Source organism: Hyperolius riggenbachi, chromosome 9, assembly GCF_040937935.1.
Source record: "Hyperolius riggenbachi isolate aHypRig1 chromosome 9, aHypRig1.pri, whole genome shotgun sequence".
Classification (NCBI taxonomy): domain Eukaryota; kingdom Metazoa; phylum Chordata; class Amphibia; order Anura; family Hyperoliidae; genus Hyperolius; species Hyperolius riggenbachi.
The window spans coordinates 137,209,702-137,233,932 of NC_090654.1; the positions used below are offsets into that span (position 1 = coordinate 137,209,702).

General features: G+C 43.4%; 1 protein-coding gene across 2 annotated transcripts in view; it reads left to right on the plus strand.

Annotated features, from left to right (window-relative positions):
- The window catches only part of BCAN (brevican), a 101,969-nt gene that overhangs the window by 13,475 nt on the left and 64,263 nt on the right, over nt 1-24,231 (plus strand). For both annotated transcript variants that reach the window (XM_068251718.1, XM_068251719.1), the window contains exons 3-5: nt 8,538-8,927; nt 13,518-13,692; nt 13,794-13,921. In XM_068251718.1, coding sequence (XP_068107819.1) covers nt 8,538-8,927; nt 13,518-13,692; nt 13,794-13,921 — 693 coding nt within the window. The remainder of the gene's footprint in view (nt 1-8,537; nt 8,928-13,517; nt 13,693-13,793; nt 13,922-24,231) is intronic.

Below are 24,231 nucleotides of genomic sequence, written 5' to 3' on the forward strand. Positions count from 1 at the left end.
TCCTTATTCAAACAAGCTATCATCACACCACTAATCAAAAAACCCTCTCTTGATCCAACTTCTCTATCCAACTACCGTCCTGTCTCGCTCCTCCCCTTTGCTTCTAAACTGCTGGAACGTCACATCCATTCAGAATTGTCTGCCTTTCTCTCTACCAACTCCTTACTTGACCCCTTTCAATCTGGATTCCGCACACACCATTCCACTGAAACTGCCCTCACGAAAGTTGCTAATGACCTACTGGTAGCTAAATCCAAAGGCCAGTTCTCCATTCTAATACTCCTTGACCTTTCCTCTGCCTTTGACACGGTTGATCATGCTCTGCTACTGCAGACACTGTCATCTTTAGGAATCAAGGGACAAGCACATTCCTGGATCTCCTCTTATCTCTCTGGACGCTCTTACACTGTCTCCTTCTCTAACACCAAGTCCTCTCCACACCCACTGTCTGTTGGTGTACCTCAAGGCTCTGTTCTTGGGCCACTTCTTTTCTCAATCTACACCCGTGGCCTGGGACAACTAATTAACTCTTTTGGCTTCCAGTATCACCTCTATGCGGATGACACCCAAATCTATCTCTCAGCTCCTGACCTGTCCTCACTACTATCCAGAGTCCCCGACTGTCTACGTGCCATTTCTGCATTCATGTCCTCCCGCTTCCTCAAACTCAACATGACTAAAACGGAAATTGTGATTTTTCCACCATTGCTATCTACACCCCCACCAATAGCAACCATAACGGTAGACAACACCCCAATAACCTCAACCACTAAGGCCCGCTGCTTGGGGGTTATACTTGACTCAGAGCTCTCCTTTAAACCTCACATTGCCTCATTAACCACCACCTGCTATTTCCAGCTCAAAAATATATTCCGTATCCGTCCCTTCCTCACACAAGAGGCCACCAAAATGCTTGTTCATGCCTTAATCATCTCCCGCCTAGACTACTGCAACACCCTGCTCTGTGGCCTACCAAAAAACAGGCTAGCTCCTCTCCAATCCCTTCTAAATGCAGCGGCCCGCCTCATTCACCTTTCCACACGCTCTTCCGATGCAGCCCCACTGTGCCGTTCTCTCCACTGGTTACCCATTACCCAGAGGATCCAGTTCAAACTCCTGACTCTAACATACAAAGCCCTCCACGAGTTGTCTCCTCCATACATCTCCTCACTAATCTCAAGATATTGTCCCTCCCGCAACCTTCGCTCCTCCCAAGAAATTATCCTGGCCTCTAAGCTGATCACCTCCTCTCATGCTCGCATCCAGGACTTTACACGAGCATCAGCCCTTATCTGGAACTCTCTTCCACAGCCTGTACGTCATGCTCCAAACCTGGACATCTTCAAACGCACTCTTAAAACACACCTTTTCAGACAAGCTTATAACATTCTATAGCCCTTTATTTACTTATTTGTCACAATGTAATCAGAGGCAAAGAATCACTGCCTCATCCATCCTCCACCCCCTTACCTAGTGTGTCCCCCACTACCCATTAGATTGTAAGCTCGCAAGGGCAGGGTCATCCTCCTAATGTTTACTGTCTTTGTAACAATATTTGTGCTGCTTGGAACTCTGCTGTATATTTGTTAGCTGTATCTATGTTCCCCTTGTCGTCTTATTGTGCTTTGTAAAGCGCTGCGGAATATGTTGGCGCTATATAAATAAAAAATAATAATAATAATAATAATAATAATAGTACCCTTGTGGTACTTCCGCCCTTTCTCTGACCTCACGTCCTCTACGTGATGACGCATACGAGGGTACGCGTCACGCGTACCCTCGTATGCAGAGGACGTGAGGTCAGAGAAAGGGCGGAAGTACCACAAGGGTACTACCGCTGAACTGCCCGCTGCCCGGCCTCAACGCGTCCTACTCGGACTCCTCCTCACTCACACACCACAGTGCCAGCCAGGCCAGCCACTGAAGGTACTATTGAACTTTACGGAAAATTTTTGTATGGGGAAGCGGGCAGAGGGGGGGGGGGGCGCTAGCGGAGGGGGTGGGGGGAATTTCCGACCCCCCCCCCCCCCGCGAACGGGACATGCTCCCCCCTTATGCCTGCGACCCCATAGGGCCCCCAAAAGCGGGATGTTCGGGGAGTTCGGGGTTCGGGCCGAACATGCCGAACATCTGGCCCATGTTCGGCGAACGGACCCGAACTCGAACATCCAGGTGTTCGCCCAACACTATTAGGGACCACCAGGGGGTCGTAGGGTTAGGCACCACCAACATAGGGTTCTGTGTGAGAGTAGGGAGAAGTTAGGTCATAGTAATCACTTTTCTCAGCTTTATCTAGAGCCCTTTTATAGCCTAACACATTTTTCCTATGACAACATCCTTTTTATAAACTAAAACTAGCTTTTTCAGCTACACCAGGCACCCTTTGTAGCTGAATTTAGCATATATGGGCTACACCAAGCGCCCTTTGTAGTCTCATTTGACATATGGGCTACACCAGGCGCCCTTTTTGTAGCCAAATTTGGCATATGGGCTACATCAGGCACCATTTTTGTAGCCAAATTTGGCGTATATGGGCTACACCAGGCATCTTTTTTTCCAGGCTCCCTTTTCGAATGGACGCTATAGAGCATTTTTCAGCCGAGAATAGAGATCCAGACCCTGGCAGTCTGCCTTGTTTGCAGATATATATATATATATATATATATATATATATATATATACGGACCTTGAATGTACTTGAATCCTGTCTTGACCTGAATTAACATTTCTCCTGATAAATATTATATATTTATTTATTATTTATTATTTATTTATTTGTTGTATTTATAAAGCGCCAACATATTACGCAGCGCTGATATATACTACAGTATTTTAATAAACTTTTTAAAAGTTATGTTTTATGTAAATCTTCTCATGGGGCTATTTCGTGTTGATTCTAAAAATCAGAATTTGTGTATATGTTAAGGCCAGAACCCGAAGTCTGGCTACTTTGAGTTCTGGCCGGTCAAAACGTGAAGTGGCCGGCTGATTCGGCCAATATGCGAAACGATCCTCCATTTCGGACTTTGGCCGGCCAGAACGCGATGTAACTAAATGTGGCCGGCCAAACCCGAAGCTCACCTCTCTGCAAGTTTCCCTGCTATCCCCTCTCAGTTCTCCCCGCGCTGTAAGTTCTCCCCGCGCTGCTCAGTTCTCCCCATGCTGCTCAGTTCTCCCCACGCTGTCCCATGAGGGACAGGTCCCCTGCTTGTTGTACCGCTTCCATGCCGCAAGGTACCTCCTCTTTCCGCTGTACGCTGCCATCCGATTCCGCCTCCTCTCCCTGTGTCCTCACCCCAGGGCTTCTTTTCATGCTGCCGGCTGCAGCTGCAGCTGCTTTCCACAGTGCTCTCCTGCATGATGGACCCAGGGCTGGCTGTAGCTGATTCCTCCGCTGAATTCAGTGTTCATGTCTGGCTGATCCCCAGCAATTCACTGTTCCCCGCGGCCTTATGAAAAGTGGACCTGAACTCTTGCAGGGGAGGGGACAGAAGGAAAACATATAGGAATGCACCGTGTATGTATTTAGCGAGTTTAGCCTGTTAATTCCCATACATCTTTGTATAATCACAAGTTGTAATTTGATCTCTGTCACCTGACCGCCACAGCAGAGCAACTAAATTTGAAAGCACGGGATGTTAAACATATGTCTGCTTCTAAGAAAGCAGGAAGAAAACCCACATCAGATGTATTGCAGGATTTGTATTAGCTGTAGAAAATAATGTTTTTCTTTAAAGAGAGCCCAAGGTGGGCTCATAAAATAATAGAAAAAAAAATTAGGCTACCTGATCTGGGGGGCTGAGCAGATCAGGTAGCCGCCAAAACCTCCTCTTCTGTGGGCCGCACTGGCCCACTTTCACTTTTGACCTCTGGGTCACGACACTGGAAGGAGAGATTGATTCTCTCTTCCAGCGTGCAGAGAAGTTCCGAGTGCCATTCATGGTGCTGAACAGGACTCGGGAATTTCTGGGATTTGTGTATTTTAGGTTTTGGCCAATTGACACTGGCCGTTTCTAGAACTGGCCGGCCAATGTCAGAAATTTCCAGCATTTTGGACTTTGGCTGACGTCAAATCGGCCAGTTCTAGAAACGGCAGGCCAATTCTAGAATTGGCCGATTTCTGCCTTTGGCCGTAACATATATATCATATCACTGGAGGCAAGTCTACCTTTACCTCCCTTTTAAACTGTTTTTAAAGAATTTTACTCTACACTGGCGCCTCTGTTTTTCTACATATGATACATACAGTATACAGTGGGATGCGAAAGTTTGGGCAACCTTGTTAATCGTCATGATTTTTCTGTATAAATCTTTAGTTGTTATGATAAAAAATGTCATTTAAATATATCACATAGGAGACACACACAGTGACATTTAAGAAGTGAAATAAAGTTTATTGGATTTACAGAAAGTGCACAATAGTTTAAATAAAATTAGGCAGATGCATAAATTTGTCATTTTATTGATTCCAAAACCTTTAGAACTAATTATTGGAACTCAATTTTGCTTGATAAGCTCAGTGACCCCTGATCTACATACACAGGTGAATCCAATTGTGAGAGAGTATTTAAGGGGGTCCACTGTAAGCTCCCGTCCTTTTTTCATTTTCTCTAAGGAGTAGCAACATGGGGTCTCAAAACAACTCTTAAATGACCTGAAGACAAAGATTGTTCACCATCATGCTGCTTGAGGTTAGTGTTGGGCGAACAGTGTTCGCCACTGTTCGGGTTCTGCAGAACATCACCCTGTTCGGGTGATGTTCGAGTTCGGCCGAACACCTGGTGGTGTTCGGCCAAACTGTTCGCGTTCGCCCGAACTGCCAAATTACTAGCCGAACAGGGCCCCTGTTCGGCCGAACAGGGCCCTGTTCGACCGAATACGGCCCCCCTATGGGGTCGCAGGCATAAGGGGGGAGCATGCCCCGATCGCGGGGGGGGTCGGAAATTCCCCCCACCCCCTCCGCTAGCGCTCCCCCCTCTGCCCGCTTCCCCATACAAAAGTTGCAAGAAGTACCTGTGTCCGGGTGGTAGTGGGTGGCTGTCTGGCTGGCAGTGGGCGGCACTATGCAGTGACTAAATGAGGAGGAGGAGTCCGGAGAGTGACGCGTTGAGGGAGGCCGGGCAGCGGGCGGTTCAGCAGTACTACTGCTGAACCGCCCGCTGCCCGGCCTCCCTCAACGCGAGAAAACTTAGGAGTAAAAGTGAATAAGGGCCTGTGTCTCTGTGAGTACTTTCCAGTGCCCCTGTAGTGTGTATATCTCCTACATGCTTAAAGGAACACTTAAGCCAGGAATAAAAAATGAGTTTTACTAGCCGTCGCGTGACCTTGCAGTCACTCACGGAGCCTTCGGTCCCCCGCCGCCAGCTAGTTTCATTTTCGCTGACAGGACCTGACAGGGAGTCAGTGGGCTTTCTGCGCCTGCGCAGGCCTGGCTACGCATATCCTTCATGTTTCTCTCCTCAATAGTGTCCTGCACAGGTGCAGGATGCTAGTGCGGACAGGAATGTGAAGAAAAATATGCATGGCCAGGCCTGTCAGCGAAAAAGAAACTAGCTGGCGGTGGGGGACCGGAGGCTCCGTGAGTGACTGTGAGGGCACGAGATGGCTGCAGGGGGCTGGTAGAAGCCCCAGGAAAGTAAAACTGATTTTTTATTCCTGGCTTAAGTGTGCCTTTAAACTAAAGCTATGACAAGTGATCTTTACAGCATAAATGATCCCTTTTGCCTATTAGCTTGGGTGAAGGTGGCTAAAACAAAGTGACCAAATAGCACTATAAAATTCCCTTATTGTTACCTTCACGCCCTGCTGTCCTGAGCCTCTTGACCTAAACATTCGGACATGGATGCCTTGGAAGTAGGGTTTTTTTTTTTTTTTTTGCTGCTCACCCTCTTATTAAAAGAGGTGGCCTGGTACTGAATGAGGACCAGAGCCTCATACTTGCTGGCTTCACCTTCATGGACAGCATAGTAGGTAAAGGATTAATAAAGGTGAAAAGTTGGGTGAGGCATGCTTTTTTATTGTTGACAAAAATTTTTGAGTAACCCCCTAAAACATATGCAGATACGTAACTGAACAGATCACACAGAAGACTTGTGTGCTTCTTACTGTTATGTGTTCTGGTCTTCGGCTGTCCAGAAGCCTCCCTGCATGTATTGACACATGACTTCGAGGTCCTCTCTGTGAGTACTTTGCCGGAGATCAGCAATGATGATCATCATTACCCTATGGCTGGGGCATAGTGTACGGATAATAGCACCGCAATTTAAATTTGCAGTGTAATAACAATATTATAATATCTGTAATTTTACTTATACTCTAGTATCCACTATAATGGATACACCAATAATGTACTATGTACTAACCTAATTCTAATCTCATACATATCACAATTTGCATTGCGCGTGTCTAGTGCTTGCTATTTTATCAGGCAAGTGTGGGCCCCAAATTTACAGTTATAGTTGATTTTTACATGAGCACCTATGATGGCACCCAAATATAACAGCAAGTATCGCGCCCAAAGTTGCGTAATCCCAGGGCACAAGCTTGTTCAATGGACAGAGGCAACAAACTACTTCTGAAAGGTATACTCTCACAAAACAATGCTAAGTGTAATTAATGCCCCCTATTTTTTCTTGACATTTAGTTTATTCTAAGCATCCTTCAAATGTTAAATGATTCCTACACTGATTAAAAGTAATTTAAGATAGCACTTTTTATTATTTTTACATTTTATGAACACTGCTTACTATGTTGATAGTTTACACGGTTGTGTTTTTTTTTTTTTTATTTTGTGACTGATCTCCTTTAAAGTTACCCTTCCTCAGTTTTCAGATTAACATTGACTTCCTCCAGCTTGTTTGCAAAAGTCCTCCCACAGCTGCTTTGCCATTACCCCTATTGAGGCATTCCTGTTTAGGTCAGGGGATGCAGGGACAGTCTCACCTTCACAAGAGGAATATGTTAAGAATTGTGCATTCAGCAGCTATAGCAGGAGTAATATTAGTCAAAAATCATAATGCAGCATGTTTGTACCAAAGTATGTGGACAACCAGTGCAGTATCTTCTGAAAACAAATAGGGAATACCCAAGCAGATCATGGTGACCCAGAACATTCAGGGGCATAAAGAGATGATTTGCATATTCAGGAGTGATGCATCATGGGAAATCACAGGTGCTCACTTACAGCTGAATTATCACAAATACCTTCTGTCCTAAAGGGACACTTAAGTCTGTGTAAAAAAAAAATGAGTTTTACTCACCAGGGGCTTCCAGCAGCCCCCTGCAGCTGTCCGGTGCCCACGTAGACTACATCAGATGCTCCTGGCCCCGCCGGCAGCCACTTCCGGTTTCGGCGACAGGAGCCGACAGGCTGGGAACGCGAGTGATTCTTCGCATTCCCAGCCACAATAGCGCCCTCTATGCTGCTATAGCATATAGCATATATCATATAGCAGCATAGAGGGCGCTATTGTGGCCGGGAACGTGAAGAATCACTCGTGTTCCCAGCCTGTCGGCTCCTGTCGCCGAAACCGGAAGTGGCTGGCGGCGGGGCCAGGAGCATCTGATGGAGTCTACGTAGGCACCGGACAGCTGCAGGGGGCTGCTGGAAGCCCCAGGTGAGTAAAACTAATTTTTTTTACACAGACTTAAAGAGACTCCGTAACAAAAATTCCATCCTGTTTTTTATCATCCTACAAGTTCCAAAAGCTATTCTAATGTGTTCTGGCTTACTGCAGCACGTTCTACTATCACCATCTCTGTAATAAATCAACTTATCTCTCTCTTGTCAGACTTGTCAGCCTGTGTCTGGAAGGCTGCCAAGTTCTTCAGTGTTGTGGTTCTGTGATGCATCTCCCCCCTCCTGGCCCCTCTATGCACACTGCCTGTGTATAATGATCTCTTGAGATACAAAAGGAAGGATGTATACAGCCTGCTTGTGTATGAATGTATTTTCTATGTGTGGACATACTGTACATCAACCTACTTCCTGTTTTGGTGGCCTTTTTTTTTGTTTATAAACAAACTTTTTAAAACTGTTTTTAACCACTTTTAATGCGGCGAGGAGCGGCGAAATTGTGACAGAGGGTAATAGGAGATGTCCCCTAACGCACTGGTATGTTTACTTTTGTGCGATTTTAACAATACAGATTCTCTTTAAGTGTCCCTTTAAGAAGGTAAAATTACATTTAACACTGAAAACAAATACAAATCATAGTACACTGCTGTCTGCCTGGCCATGTTGATAGCCGCGCTTTTCCATTTTGTGACTGGAGATGCAATGCAACTATTGAACTAAGGTTTTAAATAATGTATCTCAATCTCCTCTAACTGTGGCTATTAGTCCTGAAAGTGCCATGATCTATATTTTTCATATTTATTTTCTAAACATCTACAGTGAATTGAAAAAGAAAAAAATTAGGAGGGGTAATTTCCATTATGACATAAACTATATTGTGGTAAGCCAGATGTGGTTTGGTATAATGCCCAATCCAAATCTAGCTTTTCATTAGTTAATACCAAGCTCTTTTCTCTTGCAGAGGATCATAAGAACTTGCAAGTAAGGATTGGACACTCTCCAGTCAAAGCTGTGTTGTCTGGTACACTGACCATCCCATGCCACATCACGTACCACCAGTCACCACCGGAAGAGGTTACTGCAGGACGTCGGGCTGTGTTGTCTACACCTAGGGTGAAATGGACCTTCATCTCCAATGAGAAAGAAGTGGAAATTTTGGTGGCTCAGGGGCACAAAGTTAAAATTAATGAAGGATACAGACTACGGGCTTCTCTGCCGAATTACACAACTTCAGAATACGATGTCTCTTTAGTCCTAAATGAGCTTATCAGCAATGATTCAGGGGTTTACAAGTGTCGTGTCCAACATGGCATTGAGGATGACTATGATATGCTGGAGGTGAAGGTGAAGGGTAAGACAGATGAAAGATCCACAGTTCCTTTCATAGCTATTTAAATACTTTTTAAATTCCATCAGGTTTAAGCCCAGCCTTAGACTGTAATGAAAATGTACCATCTGATAATTTAACTACTTCCTCATCCAGACCATGTTTCCCCCTATGGACCAGAGCAGTTTTGACGTTTTAGCTATGTCTCTATTTATCAGCAATAACTTTATCTCTACTTATGACATCTAAATGATACATATATCATTTTTTTCAATAATTTTTTTCCCAAGAACAATTTTGTTTTCTATGCATTTTAACGGGAAAAATAGGAAAGAATAGAACAAATACTTTATTTCTCAGTTTTACCAATCCCAGTATAAAAATAAAAAAGTACTACTGTAGAGAAAAACAGAAATTTTATTTGGGTATTTCTTCAGTTTTTTTTTTATAAATTTTAAATTATGTTCCTGTCACAATTTATGGTGATGATATTTGTTTCTGAAATAAAGGTGGCTTTTTGCTACAGTGTGTACTTTCCAGTTAGAATTGAGAAAACATTAAAAGTATTTGAAATTGTAAAAATTAAGGTGAAAAGGTAATGGGGAAGGAACACTATCGCAAAATTTCTAAAAAAAATAAAACCAAAAGAGATTTATTGTGGAAAGAATACTAGTAGAAGGGATAGTGAAGTGTTAAGAATTAGTTAAAAATATATTACCTTGCTGTTTAAACATTCACGGCAGCATGAATGTGAGAGCTCTTCCGACGGATAGCTCCTACCTGCCTGGCTAAGATTATTAGACTATACTGTGGGCTGCTAATGACATTTCAAGCAGTAAAACTGTCTCCTCCTGTGATGTTAGCCAGGCAGGTAGGAGCTGTTTGTTGGAAGAGCACTCACATTCACACTGCTGTGAATGTGTAAACAGCAAGGTGATTTATTTTTTAACTAATTCTTGACCCTTCACTATCCCTTCTACCAGCATTCTTTCCAGAATAAATCTTTTTTAGTTTTATTTCTTTTTTTAAATTTTGCGATAGTGGTCCTTTGCCTTCCCTGTTACCTTTTCTCCCTAATTTTTACCATTTCAAATATTTTTTATGTTTTCTCAATTCAAACTGTTGCAAAAATCCACCTTTATTTCAGAAACAAATATCATCACCATAAATTGTGACAGAAACATAATTCAATATTTATAAAAAACAGAACAAATACCCAAATAAAATTTGTGTTTTTCTCTACAGTAGTACTGTTTATTTTTATACTGGGATTGGTAAAAACTGTGAGAAATAATGTATTTTTTCATTTTTTTTCCTATTTTTCCCATTAAAATGCATAGAAAAAAATCATTCTTGGGAAACAATTCTGCCAAATTATAGCCTGATTTCTCTTGAAAAAAATGATAAACATTGAATAGAAAAATCAGCCAATCCTAATCGACTCGTATTGAAAAAGAAAAAAAAAATTTGATCGGATTTCTCTCTTGAATGAATAAAAAAACTTTCGATTTTTTTCTGCACTATCGATCAGTGTTAAGAAAGAGTTAATATTCAGCTCCTTAACAGGGATATGTGAGGGAGCAGGCTGGTGTACTTTGTTTTCTGGTTGAACTTGATGGATGGACAGGATTGGTGCAGGTCTCTGGAGGTCCCTTCACAATGGGAGTGGAGATCCTTCGGCCTGTAGAAAGGGGGAGAGACCGGGAGCTTAATAGTATAGTAACGTCTAGTCTTAAACGATGGGGGATTGTGGTTAATTTATACTCACAAGGATGGGTTGCAGTCCTGCAACTGCCATATATGCATGCGGAAAAAAACGTTCTCGCTCAGTATCCCGGAACATTCTGGAAAAGGGTGGTCGCTCTCCTCCTGTCGGCTTTTCCACTGGTATGATGTATATACAAGTGGGAAGTTCTAGAACCCCTTATGGGGGTGTGGGTAACAACAGTTGAAAAGGATTGGGGAGGCACCCAGATTTTCTACTAATGGGTCTGAGTATATTACTGTACGGCATTATAAAAAGAGGTGTCTTACCTCCAAAGAAGACTCACTCGAATATAATGTAAGGAGTCTTTATAATCAAGTACTTAATTGTAGACAATGCGTTTCATGGGTCTCAGCCCGCTTCCTCAGGTCAGTACAAACAAGTAACCTAAAATAAATACAGATATGTCTAATTTCGCATAAAAATACATACATAAATTGATCCACATGATCCTATTGAAAATAATAACAAATATTCCAAATTGCTTATTATTACGCATTAGTTCTATTAGTTATACACACATTGTGTTATCTGGTTGTTATACATGTTGGTGAGGCTACAACATAGGTATCACCAATGTGAGAGGAGGATGAAAATCACCCCAGAGAGATAGAACTGAAAGGAAAGTAAAAGGAGAAGCTTATAGGAGTGGCTAAAATAACCCCCAGAAAGTGAGAGAGAGAGAGAGAGAGAGAGAGAGAGAGAAAACAAAAAACCAAGACAGAGAAAGGATACAACCACCTAATATATGAGGTGTGAATGGGATACAGTATAGAAAGCTAAGTTTAAACGTCTCTAGGTAGATGCCAGTACCTGTAAAGGTGTCTGTGTGATAGAGCATACTGTAGACCTGTAGAATTACAACCTTAGAAATACACACATGCATTTCACATATAACAGTATTAGTGGAGACAGCTACACCCTTAATTGCTGTCTAAGTGCTAAAGTATATTCAGCAAAGTGACAGGTGAATAATCTAACTGAACAGGCATATTGCTATCTGACTACGCAAGCTTGTTTAACTAAGTGACAGATGAAGTACTCTTCAAAAAATGGCACTTATTAAGGGCAGACCCCTTCCTAACAAAATGATATAGGGGAAAGACCCAGATGTACTTGTAGGAGAACAAAGATTATGAAAAGCATTATAGCTCCAAGTGAATCAAGAGCCCTAAGGACCAAAGAGAATCAGGGAACAGAAAACGGACCAAAAGGGAATTTCAAATGCAAACACAAAAAATGCTTATGTTGCGGGACCATGGAGGATGAAAAAGCTACCTTTGAATCCTTCGTCACAAAAGAACAGTTCAAAGCAGGAACCAGAAAAAGTTGCGAAAGGAGATATGTGGTTTATCTCCTTACCTGCCCTTGTGGTCTACAATATGTAGGCAGCACCACACAAGAACTGAAAGCAAGGGCAGGCCAGCAAAGAAGGAATATAGAGGAGGGATACAAATAAATATCTGTCTTGTTCTCTCTCTCTCTCTCTCTCTCTCTCTCTCTCTCTCTCTCTCTCTCTCTCTCTCTCTCTCTCTCTCTCTCTCACTTTCTGGGGGTTATTCTAGCCACTCCTATAAGCTTCTCCTTTTACTTTCCTTTCAGTTCTATCTCTCTGGGGTGATTTTCATCCTCCTCTCACATTGGTGATACCTATGTTGTAGCCTCACCAACATGTATAACAACCAGATAACACAATATGTGTATAACTAATAGAACAAATGCGTAATAAGCAATTTGGAGTATTTGTTATTACTTTTAATAGGATCGTGTGGATCAATTTATGTATGTATTTTTATGCGAAACTAGACATATCTATATTTATTTTAGGTTACTTGTTTGTACTGACCTGAGGAAGCGGGCTGAGACCAGTGAAACGCGTTGTCTACAATTAACCACGTGATAATAAAGACTCCTTGCGTTATATTTGAGTGAGTCTTCTTTGGAAGTAAGACACCTCTTTTTATAATGCCGTACAGTAATATACTCAGACCCATTAGTAGAAAATCTGGGCGCCTCTCCAAACCTTTTTAACAGTTCATGGATGGATGTCTTTTTTCAACCCAAATAACTATGGAACTATGGAACTGACATTTTTTTCTACCGTGAGGAGCCAGTGAGCTAGGGCCTCCTTCACTGACAAGTAATTACAGCTTTTCTAGCAGAGAACTAAGCTTTTGAGAGTAGGAGTTAAATAAAAAGCTCAATAGTTCATATATTTTAGCACTCAGAGATAAGGTGCAGACTGTTTCATTGAACTAAGACAAAACAATAAATCTACTTTTTAAAAAGTTTTTAAACGTAATATATCTAAAAATTTATTTTTGGAAGTGAGAGGATAGATACAATTATTTATCTCATCTGTGTATTTTCACTTAAGTATCACTTTAAGGCTGTTTCCATAGGGATAATACCTTTTACTTGCACTTTTCTACATGCAAATTTTTGCATTATTTTATGCAATTTTTGTGTGTTTCTTGTGTTGTATGTACAGTATGTACAACAGTCATTATCTATTATAGTGTAGAGGCAAATTCTTATGGTGAAGCAAGTTAAGCTATTAGGATGTGTTTGTGATGATGGAGGAGACCACACAAACACAGGAAGAACATAGAGACACTGCAGGTAGTGTCTTGGCCAAGATTTGAACCAGGAACTTTAGTGCTGCAAGGTCAGAGTGCTTTGTAGAAGGTTGGCATATGGTAACTTTCTAACATATATTTTAGAATTCAGAACAGATATTTAATATTCTAAAACTTGCCTGTCCTTTTAAAAAAATAACACAAAATCCATACAGCCGGTTTGGGCCTTGTTCTTCACAATGTAACATAAACTCTGTCTGTGCCCATTAGGTGTTGTATTTCTGTACCGAGAAGGGATTTCTCGTTATGCTTACACTTTCCCCATGGCCCAAGCAGCATGTGCCAAAATTAATGCACTGATAGCTACACCTGACCAACTTCTGGCTGCCTACCATGGTGGATATGAGCAGTGTGACGCCGGATGGGTTGCAGACCAAACCGTCAGGTAAAAATATGGTTTCCTTTATTGGTTTCTCACTTTTCTCTGAAATTCTGATCTGAAAAAGAAACACAAGTCTGGCTTCTCTTGGTCCCTCTCCATTGTAGATATCCAATCCAGACACCACGGGAGGGCTGCTATGGAGACATGGATGGCTTCCCTGGAGTTCGAAACTATGGAGTTTTGGACCCTGATGATCTGTTTGATGTCTACTGCTATGTGGAAGACCTAAATGGTAACCATCTTTGCTAATGCACTTTATTTTACTTTAGTCTGCCCTGTTCTCTCCTCAGCTGCATGTGCCTGGAGTGCTGCTTGTGGATACTGTGAAGATGAACAAAATAAACAAATACAGGCAGGTCCACAGTCAAGTGTATATGCATGTCCTGGAATTATCAATGCTTGAAGCTGTTCAAATGATCTTACATAGCTGTACTCAATTTACAATCTGCAATTTTTACCTGACACTTTTATATTGCTAAACTGTTTACTGTGCCATAGGGATGAAGCCCATTAACTATGAAGACTTTGGTGATTTGACTATTTACGTATTATCATTAGTTATTAGCTCATAGCTATGGATGAAAGAGAGATGTGCATTGGCTGAAAACAGTTTTCTTCAAAACTGGAGCCCCTGCTTCTGACTTTTGTTAATTCAAAGTTCACCCTTTAAATAGTTTGTGAGGCATCTTTTCCATGAAGGCACACTGAAGGCAGTAAATTCACCATCTGTCAGCTGTTCCATCCTGTTTACCAACGCTTGCTGGTGCCCTATGTATTTACATCTGAGCACAGTGGCTGCCATCCTCAGATGTGACATGAGACGTTTTTTGACAAAAGGAAGAAGCACCACATGACAAACGATGACATGTGTGATGTTACCAAATGTTGCCAAAGACACATATGGCCGCCAGTAGGGAAGCTGAACAGCCCAACAAGTGCACAGTTCAGCTGCCTGTGGAAAAGAGGACTAAACATGATGTAAATGTACCAAAACTCTGTCACCTAGAAGGTCACTTTTATTACTATATTAATTTATATAGTGCCACCATCCTCTGCTGCAGTGCACAAAGTAAGATACAAGACACTGCACTTTTCACCTGGTGGACTCAAAGCACCAGAGCTGCAGCCACTAGGGACACTCAGTAGGCAGTAGCAGTGTTAAGGAGTCTTGCCAAGGTCTCCTTACTGAGCTTACTGAATATGAAAAGCTGAGGTTCAAACCCTGGTCTCCGGTGTCAGAGGCAGAGCCCTTAAAGTGAATGGGAACCGCATTTAAAAAAAATGAAGCAAATACTTATCTAAGTAGAGGGAAGGCTCTGTGTCGTATAGAGCCTTCCGTCTCCTCTCTCGGTGCTCTCTATCCTGTGCTGGCTCCCCCCCCGTTTCAATCCCCCGCGGAAAGGGTATTTGGAATTCTTCGGGAGCCGTGTCCTCCCGAAGACGTGCGGCTCCATACTGCACATGCGTGAGCGTGTGAGAGAGTGTGCTTACGCAGGTGCAGTACAGGGCGGCCCTTCTTCAGGAGCACTCGGGCTCCCTGAAGACTTCTGAAGCCTCCTTCAGCCAGGTAAAGCAGTATTTGACTAATTTAGTCAAATACTGCTACCGGGCGAGCTAGCACTGGAACGAGGGGACCCGAAGAGGAGCGGGAAGGCTCTATAGGATCCAGAGCCTTCCCTCTCCTTGGGTAAGTATCTGTCTAATTTTTTTTAAATTCGGTTCCAATTCACTTTAACCAGTGCACTATCCAGCCACTACAGATACAAACCATCGGTACATAATACAGAGGTGGTAAGCAACAAAAAAAATCTAGCAATAACTTGTTCATGCAATGTTTAAATAAAATGAACAGCAATGACAGGGAATTATAGGGGAGAAGAGCTTATTCTTAGGAGCTTAAAATCTACGGGTAGAAGGGAGGGTTTGTGGTAAAAATTATATACCTATTGTCTTCTCCCTGAAACAAAGTATACAAGGTATCTCCTAGACCAGTGTTTCTCAAACCTGTCCCCATGACTCCCCAACGGTACATGTTTTGCAGGCAACCTCACCTATGCACAGGTGGGGTAATTAGTGTCTCAGCTACATGGAATCCACCTACACTGAGGCACTAATTACCCCACCTAAGCATAGGGGAGGTTGCCTGCAAAACATGCACCGTTGGGGAGTCACAAGGACAGGTTTGAGAAACACTGTCCTAGACACACAAATACTTAAAGGGATACTGTAGGGGGGTCAGGGGAAAATGAGTTGAACTTACCCAGGGCTTCTAACGGTCCCCTGCAGACATCCTGTGTTGGCGCAGCCACTCACCGATGCTCCGGCCCCGCCTCCGGTTCACTTCTGGAATTTCAGACTTTAAAGTCTGAAAACCACTGCGCCTGCATTGCCGTGTCCTCGTTCCCGCTGATGTCACCAGGCCGGAGCATCAGTGAGTGGCTGCGCCAACACAGGATGTCTGCGGGGGACCATTAGAAGCCCCGGGTAAGTTCAACTCATTTTCCCCCGACCCCTGCAGTATCCCTTTAAGGCCGGTTTCCACTACACGCGGATTCTGGATGCAGAAAACTGACTCCAATGAATGCCTATGGGAAATCTGCATCGGAGAAATCGCGTTTAGTGGAAACAAGCCCATAGGCATTCATTGGAGACAGTTTTTCTGCATCCAGAATCCACGTGTAGTGGAAACAGGCCCCTAACCTACTTATCTTGGTTGAAAAAAAAAAGATGTCTCCACCCAGTTCAACTGATGATTTTCAAATGATCAGTTGTTCTACAGCAGTGCATTGTAAAAAAATCTATCTATACCTACCTTACCTATCTTTAGTAAGCAAATGTTGATTATGCAAACATTAAATTAAACTGACTCTTTCAAATAGGTTAATATGACTGGCATACAGTTGAAGTGTTCTCATAATTCTATTCCCAAAAAAAAAAAAAAAAAAACATGCTTAATAATTAATAATTTTTGGGTGTCTCTTTTAACAGCTCTCGGAGGCATTCAGAGATCGGCTAAATGTTTGCTCCATTACGATATTTAGCCTGATGATTCAACTTGGTTGCCTCTTACCCCTGTTGTGCTCCCTTGGAGGGACTCTGGTCAACAGTTGCTTAGTTCAACTGCCATCCAGTAGTACCAACTGCCATCCAGTGATTAAGGACCATCCTAGGTCCGAAACATGTTAGCTGAGTGTTTCTGTGGCTGCTCTGGGATAAGTCCCAAATAAAAAATTTTGAGTGACATTGAAGGGGACCCCCTTTTTCTCTTTTACTCTGCCCTGTGGAGTGGTTGCCCAGGTCTAGCTCTGTTACCACCACAAGTGCAGCGGTATACCTGTTTTCTATTTGAATTTTCTAGAGAGCAACAATAACCTGGATCATCTGTGATCTCCACATGCCTATTCGGTTAGTTGCCCTTGTTGCAACCTTCTCTTATGAGTACCACTCCATTGTTATCATTTTCAATTGTGGTAACATACTATAACATACTATACCATTTGGGCTCCACCACTTAGTTTTTTTCTCTAATGCTAGGTACACACGATATAATTTTCCGTTAGATTTACCTGCCAGATCGATTTTTTCCAACATGTCCGATTCTAATTTTGATCGATTTTCCGATCAATTTTCCAATCGATTTCCATAGAAGTGAATGGAAATCGATCGAAAAATCAATCTAGATTAAGATCGGACATGATGGAAAAAATCGATCTGGCAGGTAAATCTAACAGAAAATTGTATCTTGTGTACCTAGCCTAAGGGGCTGTGTCATCTTACCCCATTCTGAGACTTGTATAAACTTGAGCACTGTAAAATGCTAAATAAACATTCCTGATTGTACCAAATAAAGGAATTCAAGGAGTGAAAGAAACAATGATAAAAAGGTCAAGTGTGATTAGGAACATAAATGGATAAATGAAACCAGAATCATGGAGTAAAAGGCTGAGAGAGGCTGAGGAAGGGCTCCGCTTGAAACATGTAGTGTATCTTGTGGCTCCAATACAGCTTGTTGCTTGTTGTCCTTCTTTGGGTTTTGTCCTGTACTCGCAGAAGTGGTGTGCCTGCAGGACACTGGTCACCGGCTGGCCGAATTGTTGCCAGTTTATACCCCAGGTTGGCATTTTTATTTTTACTGAGAGAGTTGCTTACCAGAAATAAGGCTTCTTCATTCATCAATTTGTGAAAAACAAAAAGGAAATTGAGAGCCCACAATAGTGCAGTATGTTAAAGTCACATTAAATAGAATAAAATCAATGTGAATGAATACTCACAAGGAAGGATTACCCCTTAGGCAACCACTGTATAGACAGGTGGGGAGATTAGATCCGACCCCACTCACGTTAAGAAGTCACTCTCTGTAGATTGGAAAATTAGGGTACACGCCTCCACCAAGGATGAACAAACCTATAGGTAATAGGCAGGGCCGGATTTGGACTTCACAGTGCCCTAGGCCCTAGGCACACACACACACACACACACACTCACTCACTCACTCACTCAATATCATTCTGTCCAACACCCTGACTAAGTAACAATCACTTGTTTGCAGGAGGAAATGCCTGTTTTAGTGACTCGTGTATACCTATGAATGTTTTCTCTCTGAAAAATGATGAATGGTAGTTTTTCCTGTCAGAGCAGTGGGTCCCTAATGCCTGGTACGCACCAGATAGATGGATTGAATCGATTTTCCGATCACTTATACAAAGTCAATTAGAAAAATGATCAGAAATCAGATTGGACCTGTCAGAAATAATTGATTCGACCTGTCTATCTGACGGGAAATTGCATGGTGTGTACCAGGCATGAAGTAGCAGAGCGGCGTTCATCTCCCTCTCTGCTCCTTTTGTAATCACAGATCTGTTGCATTTATTTTATATTATTTATTGTACTGATTCTTTCACAGGTTTTTTTTTACTGTTTGCCAACACGGTACAAATGTATATATTTTTAATTTTTAGTATATGTTATTACTTTTGGCATACAAAACAGAATGTAACAATACAAAAGTATACAACAGTACATTTGCAATTATAATTATAGAGAAGTTGTCTATCTCATACTACTGCACACAGTACTGCTGCCTTTAAAATGAGCCAGCAAGGGGTTAAGATTTAGCTTAGAAGGGGCTGTCATAAATCTCTCTAAGGAAAAAAAAACCTTATCTTTCTGTTTAAGATTTACAATCCAGGGGGAGAGAGGAGAAGGAATGGCTCAAGTCATTAACAGAGTCTGACCAGCAATACATTGCTTAGCTCAGCTTGAGTTGTAAAGTGGAAATAATTATGTTAAAATGTATACCTTACTGGATCAGAAATTATGTCAACAACCAGAGTCACAGACTGCCCAGCAAGCACATGGTGATCCATGTTTCTCTACACCACTGGCATTAAAGTGACTCCGAGCTCAGAGTAAAAATAAAATTTGAACTTACCCGGGGCTTTCTCCAGCCCTGGTCGGATGGTCCCACGCCGGCCTCCTGGCTCTTCTCCCGGCGGCTGTCCGCATAGCGCGGACAGGCCGGTCCCCCGGGCGACACTGGCGAGTGTCGGGCCTTCTCCTTCCGTATACATCACGAATGACGTCACACGCCGGCCGCCACGCGTCATGACTGCGGCTGGCGTGACAGCACGGCGCATGCGCGGTTTAATCGCACATGCGCCGTGCTGTCACGCGGGCCGCCGTCATGATGCGCGGCGGCCGGCTTGTGACGTCATTCGTGATGTATGCGGAAGGAGAAGGCCCGACACTCGCCAGTGTCGCCCGGGGGACCGGCCTGTCCGCGCTATGCGGACAGCCGCCGGGAGAAGAGCCAGGAGGCCGGCGTGGGACGTCCCGACCAGGGCTGGGATGGAGAAAGCCCCGGGTAAGTTCAAATTTTATTTTTACTCTGAGCTCGGAGTCCCTTTAAACTGAAGCTTGTAGGTTCAGGAGATAGCACTGTCTCATCACACACCAAGAAGTAAGGAAAATACACAGAGCTCTGGAATTCTTACTGTGTGTGCAGCAAAGCCGGGCGGCTTCAGAGCAGAATAAATGATTTATTTTGACATGCAGCCTCTTATCTCTCTCAGGTCCTGCCGCCCTTTTATCCTTCTGATTTTTTACCGCCCTAGGCCATGGCCTCTGTGGCCTTTGCAGAAATCCAGCCCTGGTAATAGGACAAAACACACACCAAGAAGATTAAAAAAAACACTAAAAACAATTTAAAAATGGGAGGTAGTGTTTGACTAAACTCCTGCCCCCCTGAGACAGAGGTGCCAGTGACTGCTAAGAGCTCATAATCAGTTATTCATGTTAATTGCCTGAAATACCTGCAAAACATGTTGCATTGTTTTGTGGAGTATACCATTTTTTTTTTTTGCCTGAATTAGACAATTCAAGTCTTCAATGAGGAGGTAAGTCCACAACTACTTCTCATTTCATCAGGTTCCATTAGGAGCAGAGGAGGGGTCATCAAGCCCAGTGGGGTGGAGAAATCTTATCAGACAGTACTAGGGAGCCTTCCCTGCTCTACCATGCTTTTGTTCTGAATACAAAAAGATGTGTCTAGCGCTCCAATAGACTGTCCACGCCGCATAAAATATCATATGATGATCAAGGAGCCGCTCTCCAATAGGGTAAACAGCAAGAAATATCGATCTAAGAAAGATACATAGAGCGCTCCATAGTGTAAAAACATAAAGCAATTTAATATGCGCAAGTTTAAAACGTACTTACAAAATCAAAGGATGCAATAAAGCTCATAGATAGCCTGCAGACACCTATTTCCCTCCTGTAGTGTGGGCACCGTCAGGCTGTGGCCAGCAGCGTGACGTCCGATGATCTGGAGAGGCTCTCACTGGTGGGGGGCGTGTCTGCTGTCACGGCGTGTCTGCTGTCACGACAGCATGTAAGCCTCCTGTTCCCTCCTCTCTTCCTTCTCCTGCACAGCTCCATGCACCTCCAGGAGGGGGGAACAGGAGGCTTACATGCTGTCGTGACAGCAGACACGCCGTGACAGCAGACACGCCCCCCTCCAGTGAGAGCCTCTCCAGATCATCGGACGTCACGCTGCTGGCCACAGCCTGACGGTGCCCACACTACAGGAGGGAAATAGGTGTCTGCAGGCTATCTATGAGCTTTATTGCATCCTTTGATTTTGTAAGTACGTTTTAAACTTGCGCATATTAAATTGCTTTATGTTTTTACACTATGGAGCGCTCTATGTATCTTTCTTAGATCGATATTTCATGCTTTTGTTCTGCTGGAGTTGGTCAGGAAGGCTGAGCCAGAGAATGCTATGACAGCGGGCTAGGCAGGCTGCAATCATCATGCAACTGCTGCCTGCTGTCAGCTGATCATTATGCCCCCTTTCTGTTTAGATGTCCCAGACTCTCCTGTTTAGCTCGATGCACACAAATACAGACTACAGTATGCACAACAAAGTGGACGTCTGTGTACAGACCAGAACAGTGTGACTGTCCCAATGTGGGCATGGAAAATTACATCTGCGCCTTCCCATATGCCCTGTGCATTCTTCTGCCCAAGGCAGTGTCCTTTGGGGCCTTTGCAGAACACAGTCACTGGTTGTAATCATATATAAACCAGCTGTGATCATATCTATGACTATATCCACAATATAATGGAATTGCTTCTGATCTATTGGGCCCACGAGTTTCTCTGTTTTCATACAGTACAATCTGAATAACTTGATCGAAAATCTGATTGTTCACTAAAAATTGTTTTGTTAATGGACACCTTTAGCATACCTTCACACAGATTACACACAAATGCTGATAAGAGGGCACTACAGCGAAAAACTGTAAAATTTAAAATATGTGCAAACATATATAAATAAGAAGTACATTTTTTCCAGAATAAAATGAGCTATAAATTACTTTTCTCCTATGTTGCTGTCACTTACAGTAGGTAGTAGAACTCTGCCAGAAGTGACAGGTTTTGGACTAGTCCATGATTTTTTTTTTCTTCAGCTGTATGCCAGTAATACTGACCAGTTTGAAAGAGTCAGTATCTGATTGGAACCCTCACAATACCCAGAGGAAAGGTGTTTTGAATCAGGATGATAACAGTTAAGTTAACCAATAAATGGTATCATCCTGATTCATCCTCATTCACCTGTGTATACAGTCAGTGGAGTTGAGCAAGAATGAGAGTTCATTTTCTATCATTTATCCCCACACTGACCATTCTGAGCACAATGAAAGCATTGAAAAAAAAGTAAGCTGGTTGTGAAAGGTGATGATGGAGAAGTGGAGGTTGTACTATACAGACAAGCAGTAGTGCTGCTAATTGCCTGGTGTAATACTGTGCAGTTGCAAATCTAGTAGAATAAGTGTCACAGACAGCACAAATCAATGATTACAGTAATGAACAGTTAAAGGGAACCTTAACTGAACGGGGGGTAAAGAGTTTCACTTACCTGGGGCTATTACCAACCCCCTGCAGCAGTCCTGTGCCCTCGGCGCCGCTCTGGAATCCTCTGGTCCCCCGCTGTCACTTAGTTACTCACCAGTCGCCGGCCGCCATGCGTATTATTGGACGCATTCACCAATGCAATTAGCGCTATTGCGGACCGCAACGCGTACTAAAATACGCGTTGCCGCATATCTACGCGTGCGGAATGCGGCAACGCGTATTTTTATACGCGTTGCGGTCCGCAATAACGCTAATTGCATTGGTGAATGCGTCCAATAATACGCATGGCGGCCGGCGACTGGTGAGTCGTCAAAAACGAAACTAAGTGACAGCGGGGGACCAGAGGATTCCAGAGCGGCGCCGAGGGCACAGGACTGCTGCAGGGGGCTGGTAATAGCCCCAGGTAAGTGAAACTCTTTACCCCCCGTTCAGTTAAGGTTCCCTTTAAAAGGGTTAGGTCTGTACTATCCAGACAAGCAGCAATGAGGCTCAATGCCTTGTATAAAATTCAACTGTTGGAAATGTAATGCAATAATGTAATGTAAATGTAATGCAGCACAAAACAATGATCATAGCAATGGACAGTTGAAAGTGATTCGGGCTATACTATGCAGACAAGTTCAGTGTCTAGTGTAACATCGTAATTGTGATGCATTATGATTAAAAACATCCAGCTTATGTGTGCTGTAGCCAATAGAGATGGCCCGAACCTCTGATTTTCAGTTCGCGAGCCGCGAACTTCCGCAAAAGTTTGGTTCGCGCGAACTTTCGCGAACAGCAATAGACTTCAACGGGAGGCCAACTTTGAAAACTAGAAACGCTTATGCTGGCCACAAAAGTGATGGAAAAGATGTTTCATGGGGTCTAACATCTGAGTTTTTGCATGGATGAGTGGGATACACGCCAAAAGTCCCGGGGGGAAATCTGCATTCGACGCAAAGCAGCGTTTTAAGGGCAGAAATCACATTGAATGCTAAATTGCAGGCCTAAAGTGCTTAAAAATATCTTGCATGTGTATACATCAATGAGGGAGTGTAATTAGAGTACTGCTTCTGACGCACCAAACTCACTGTGTAACGCACCGCAAAAAGCTGTTTGCGTTGTGACGGCCATGCTGGACTGGCGCGCACCATGGCCAGAGTGCAGGCCGTGGCGGTTTTCAAGCCCATATGGTCGCCGGGCTGTGGTAACTCAATGATAGAACAACAGTGACTGTCCAGCTGATCAAATTTGGTCTGACCACAATGAAGCAACGACCTTATTATCTTAGATGTGCACCTCCCCCCCCCCCCTCCGAGACACTCATATCGCCGTCGGTCATTGCTTCATTGTGATACGCAAGCCCCTTCACCACGGCAAGGTAATGTTCACAAAGGGGAATTGGCACATGTACATGCCTTTTGTTTTGTTGTTGCAGCTGCAGTGCAGCCAGAAAAATTAGGTAGGCATGTACACACACCAGAAAAAGTAGTATAGTGGCCACTGCTAGCAGCGGCCTTAAAAATTCAGGAAGCCACCTGGAGTCCTGGACCCTGTTGGGGGTGGCGGAGAAGGCAGTCAAGCGGCCTGCGGGCAGAGGTGCTGTGTGGGGAGCGACTTAGTCATGGGGCAGGCAGTCTCATGGCGTGCAGGCAGAGATGCTGTGTGTGGGGACTGACTTAGTCTTTGGGCAGGCAGTAGCCCTCCGGGATCCATGCTTCATTCATTTTGATAAAGGTGAGGTACTGAACACTTTTGTGACTTAGGCGACTTCTCTTCTCAGTGACAATGCCTCCAACTGCGCTGAAGGTCCTTTCTGACCTGAATGTGCTTGTATCAACAGAAATTACATTCACTATCTGTTATTTAATGTCTGCTAGAACATCCTATACAGTCACAGAGACAGTAATTCCTCTAGATGAAGGTGAACTCCAATACTATTTTGATACTTAGTCCAATAGAGGGCAGCAGCGCTCTTTATTTAATTTAATATAAATATATATGTGAATTGCCACACTTATAAAATAATCTAAAAGAAGCATAATCCATGCGCATCCGCATCATAGATGCATATGGATCACTGCACTAGAATGTGTAATTCTTATGTATAGCGAGTATGGGCAACTCGCCATGTATCTCACCCTCTCC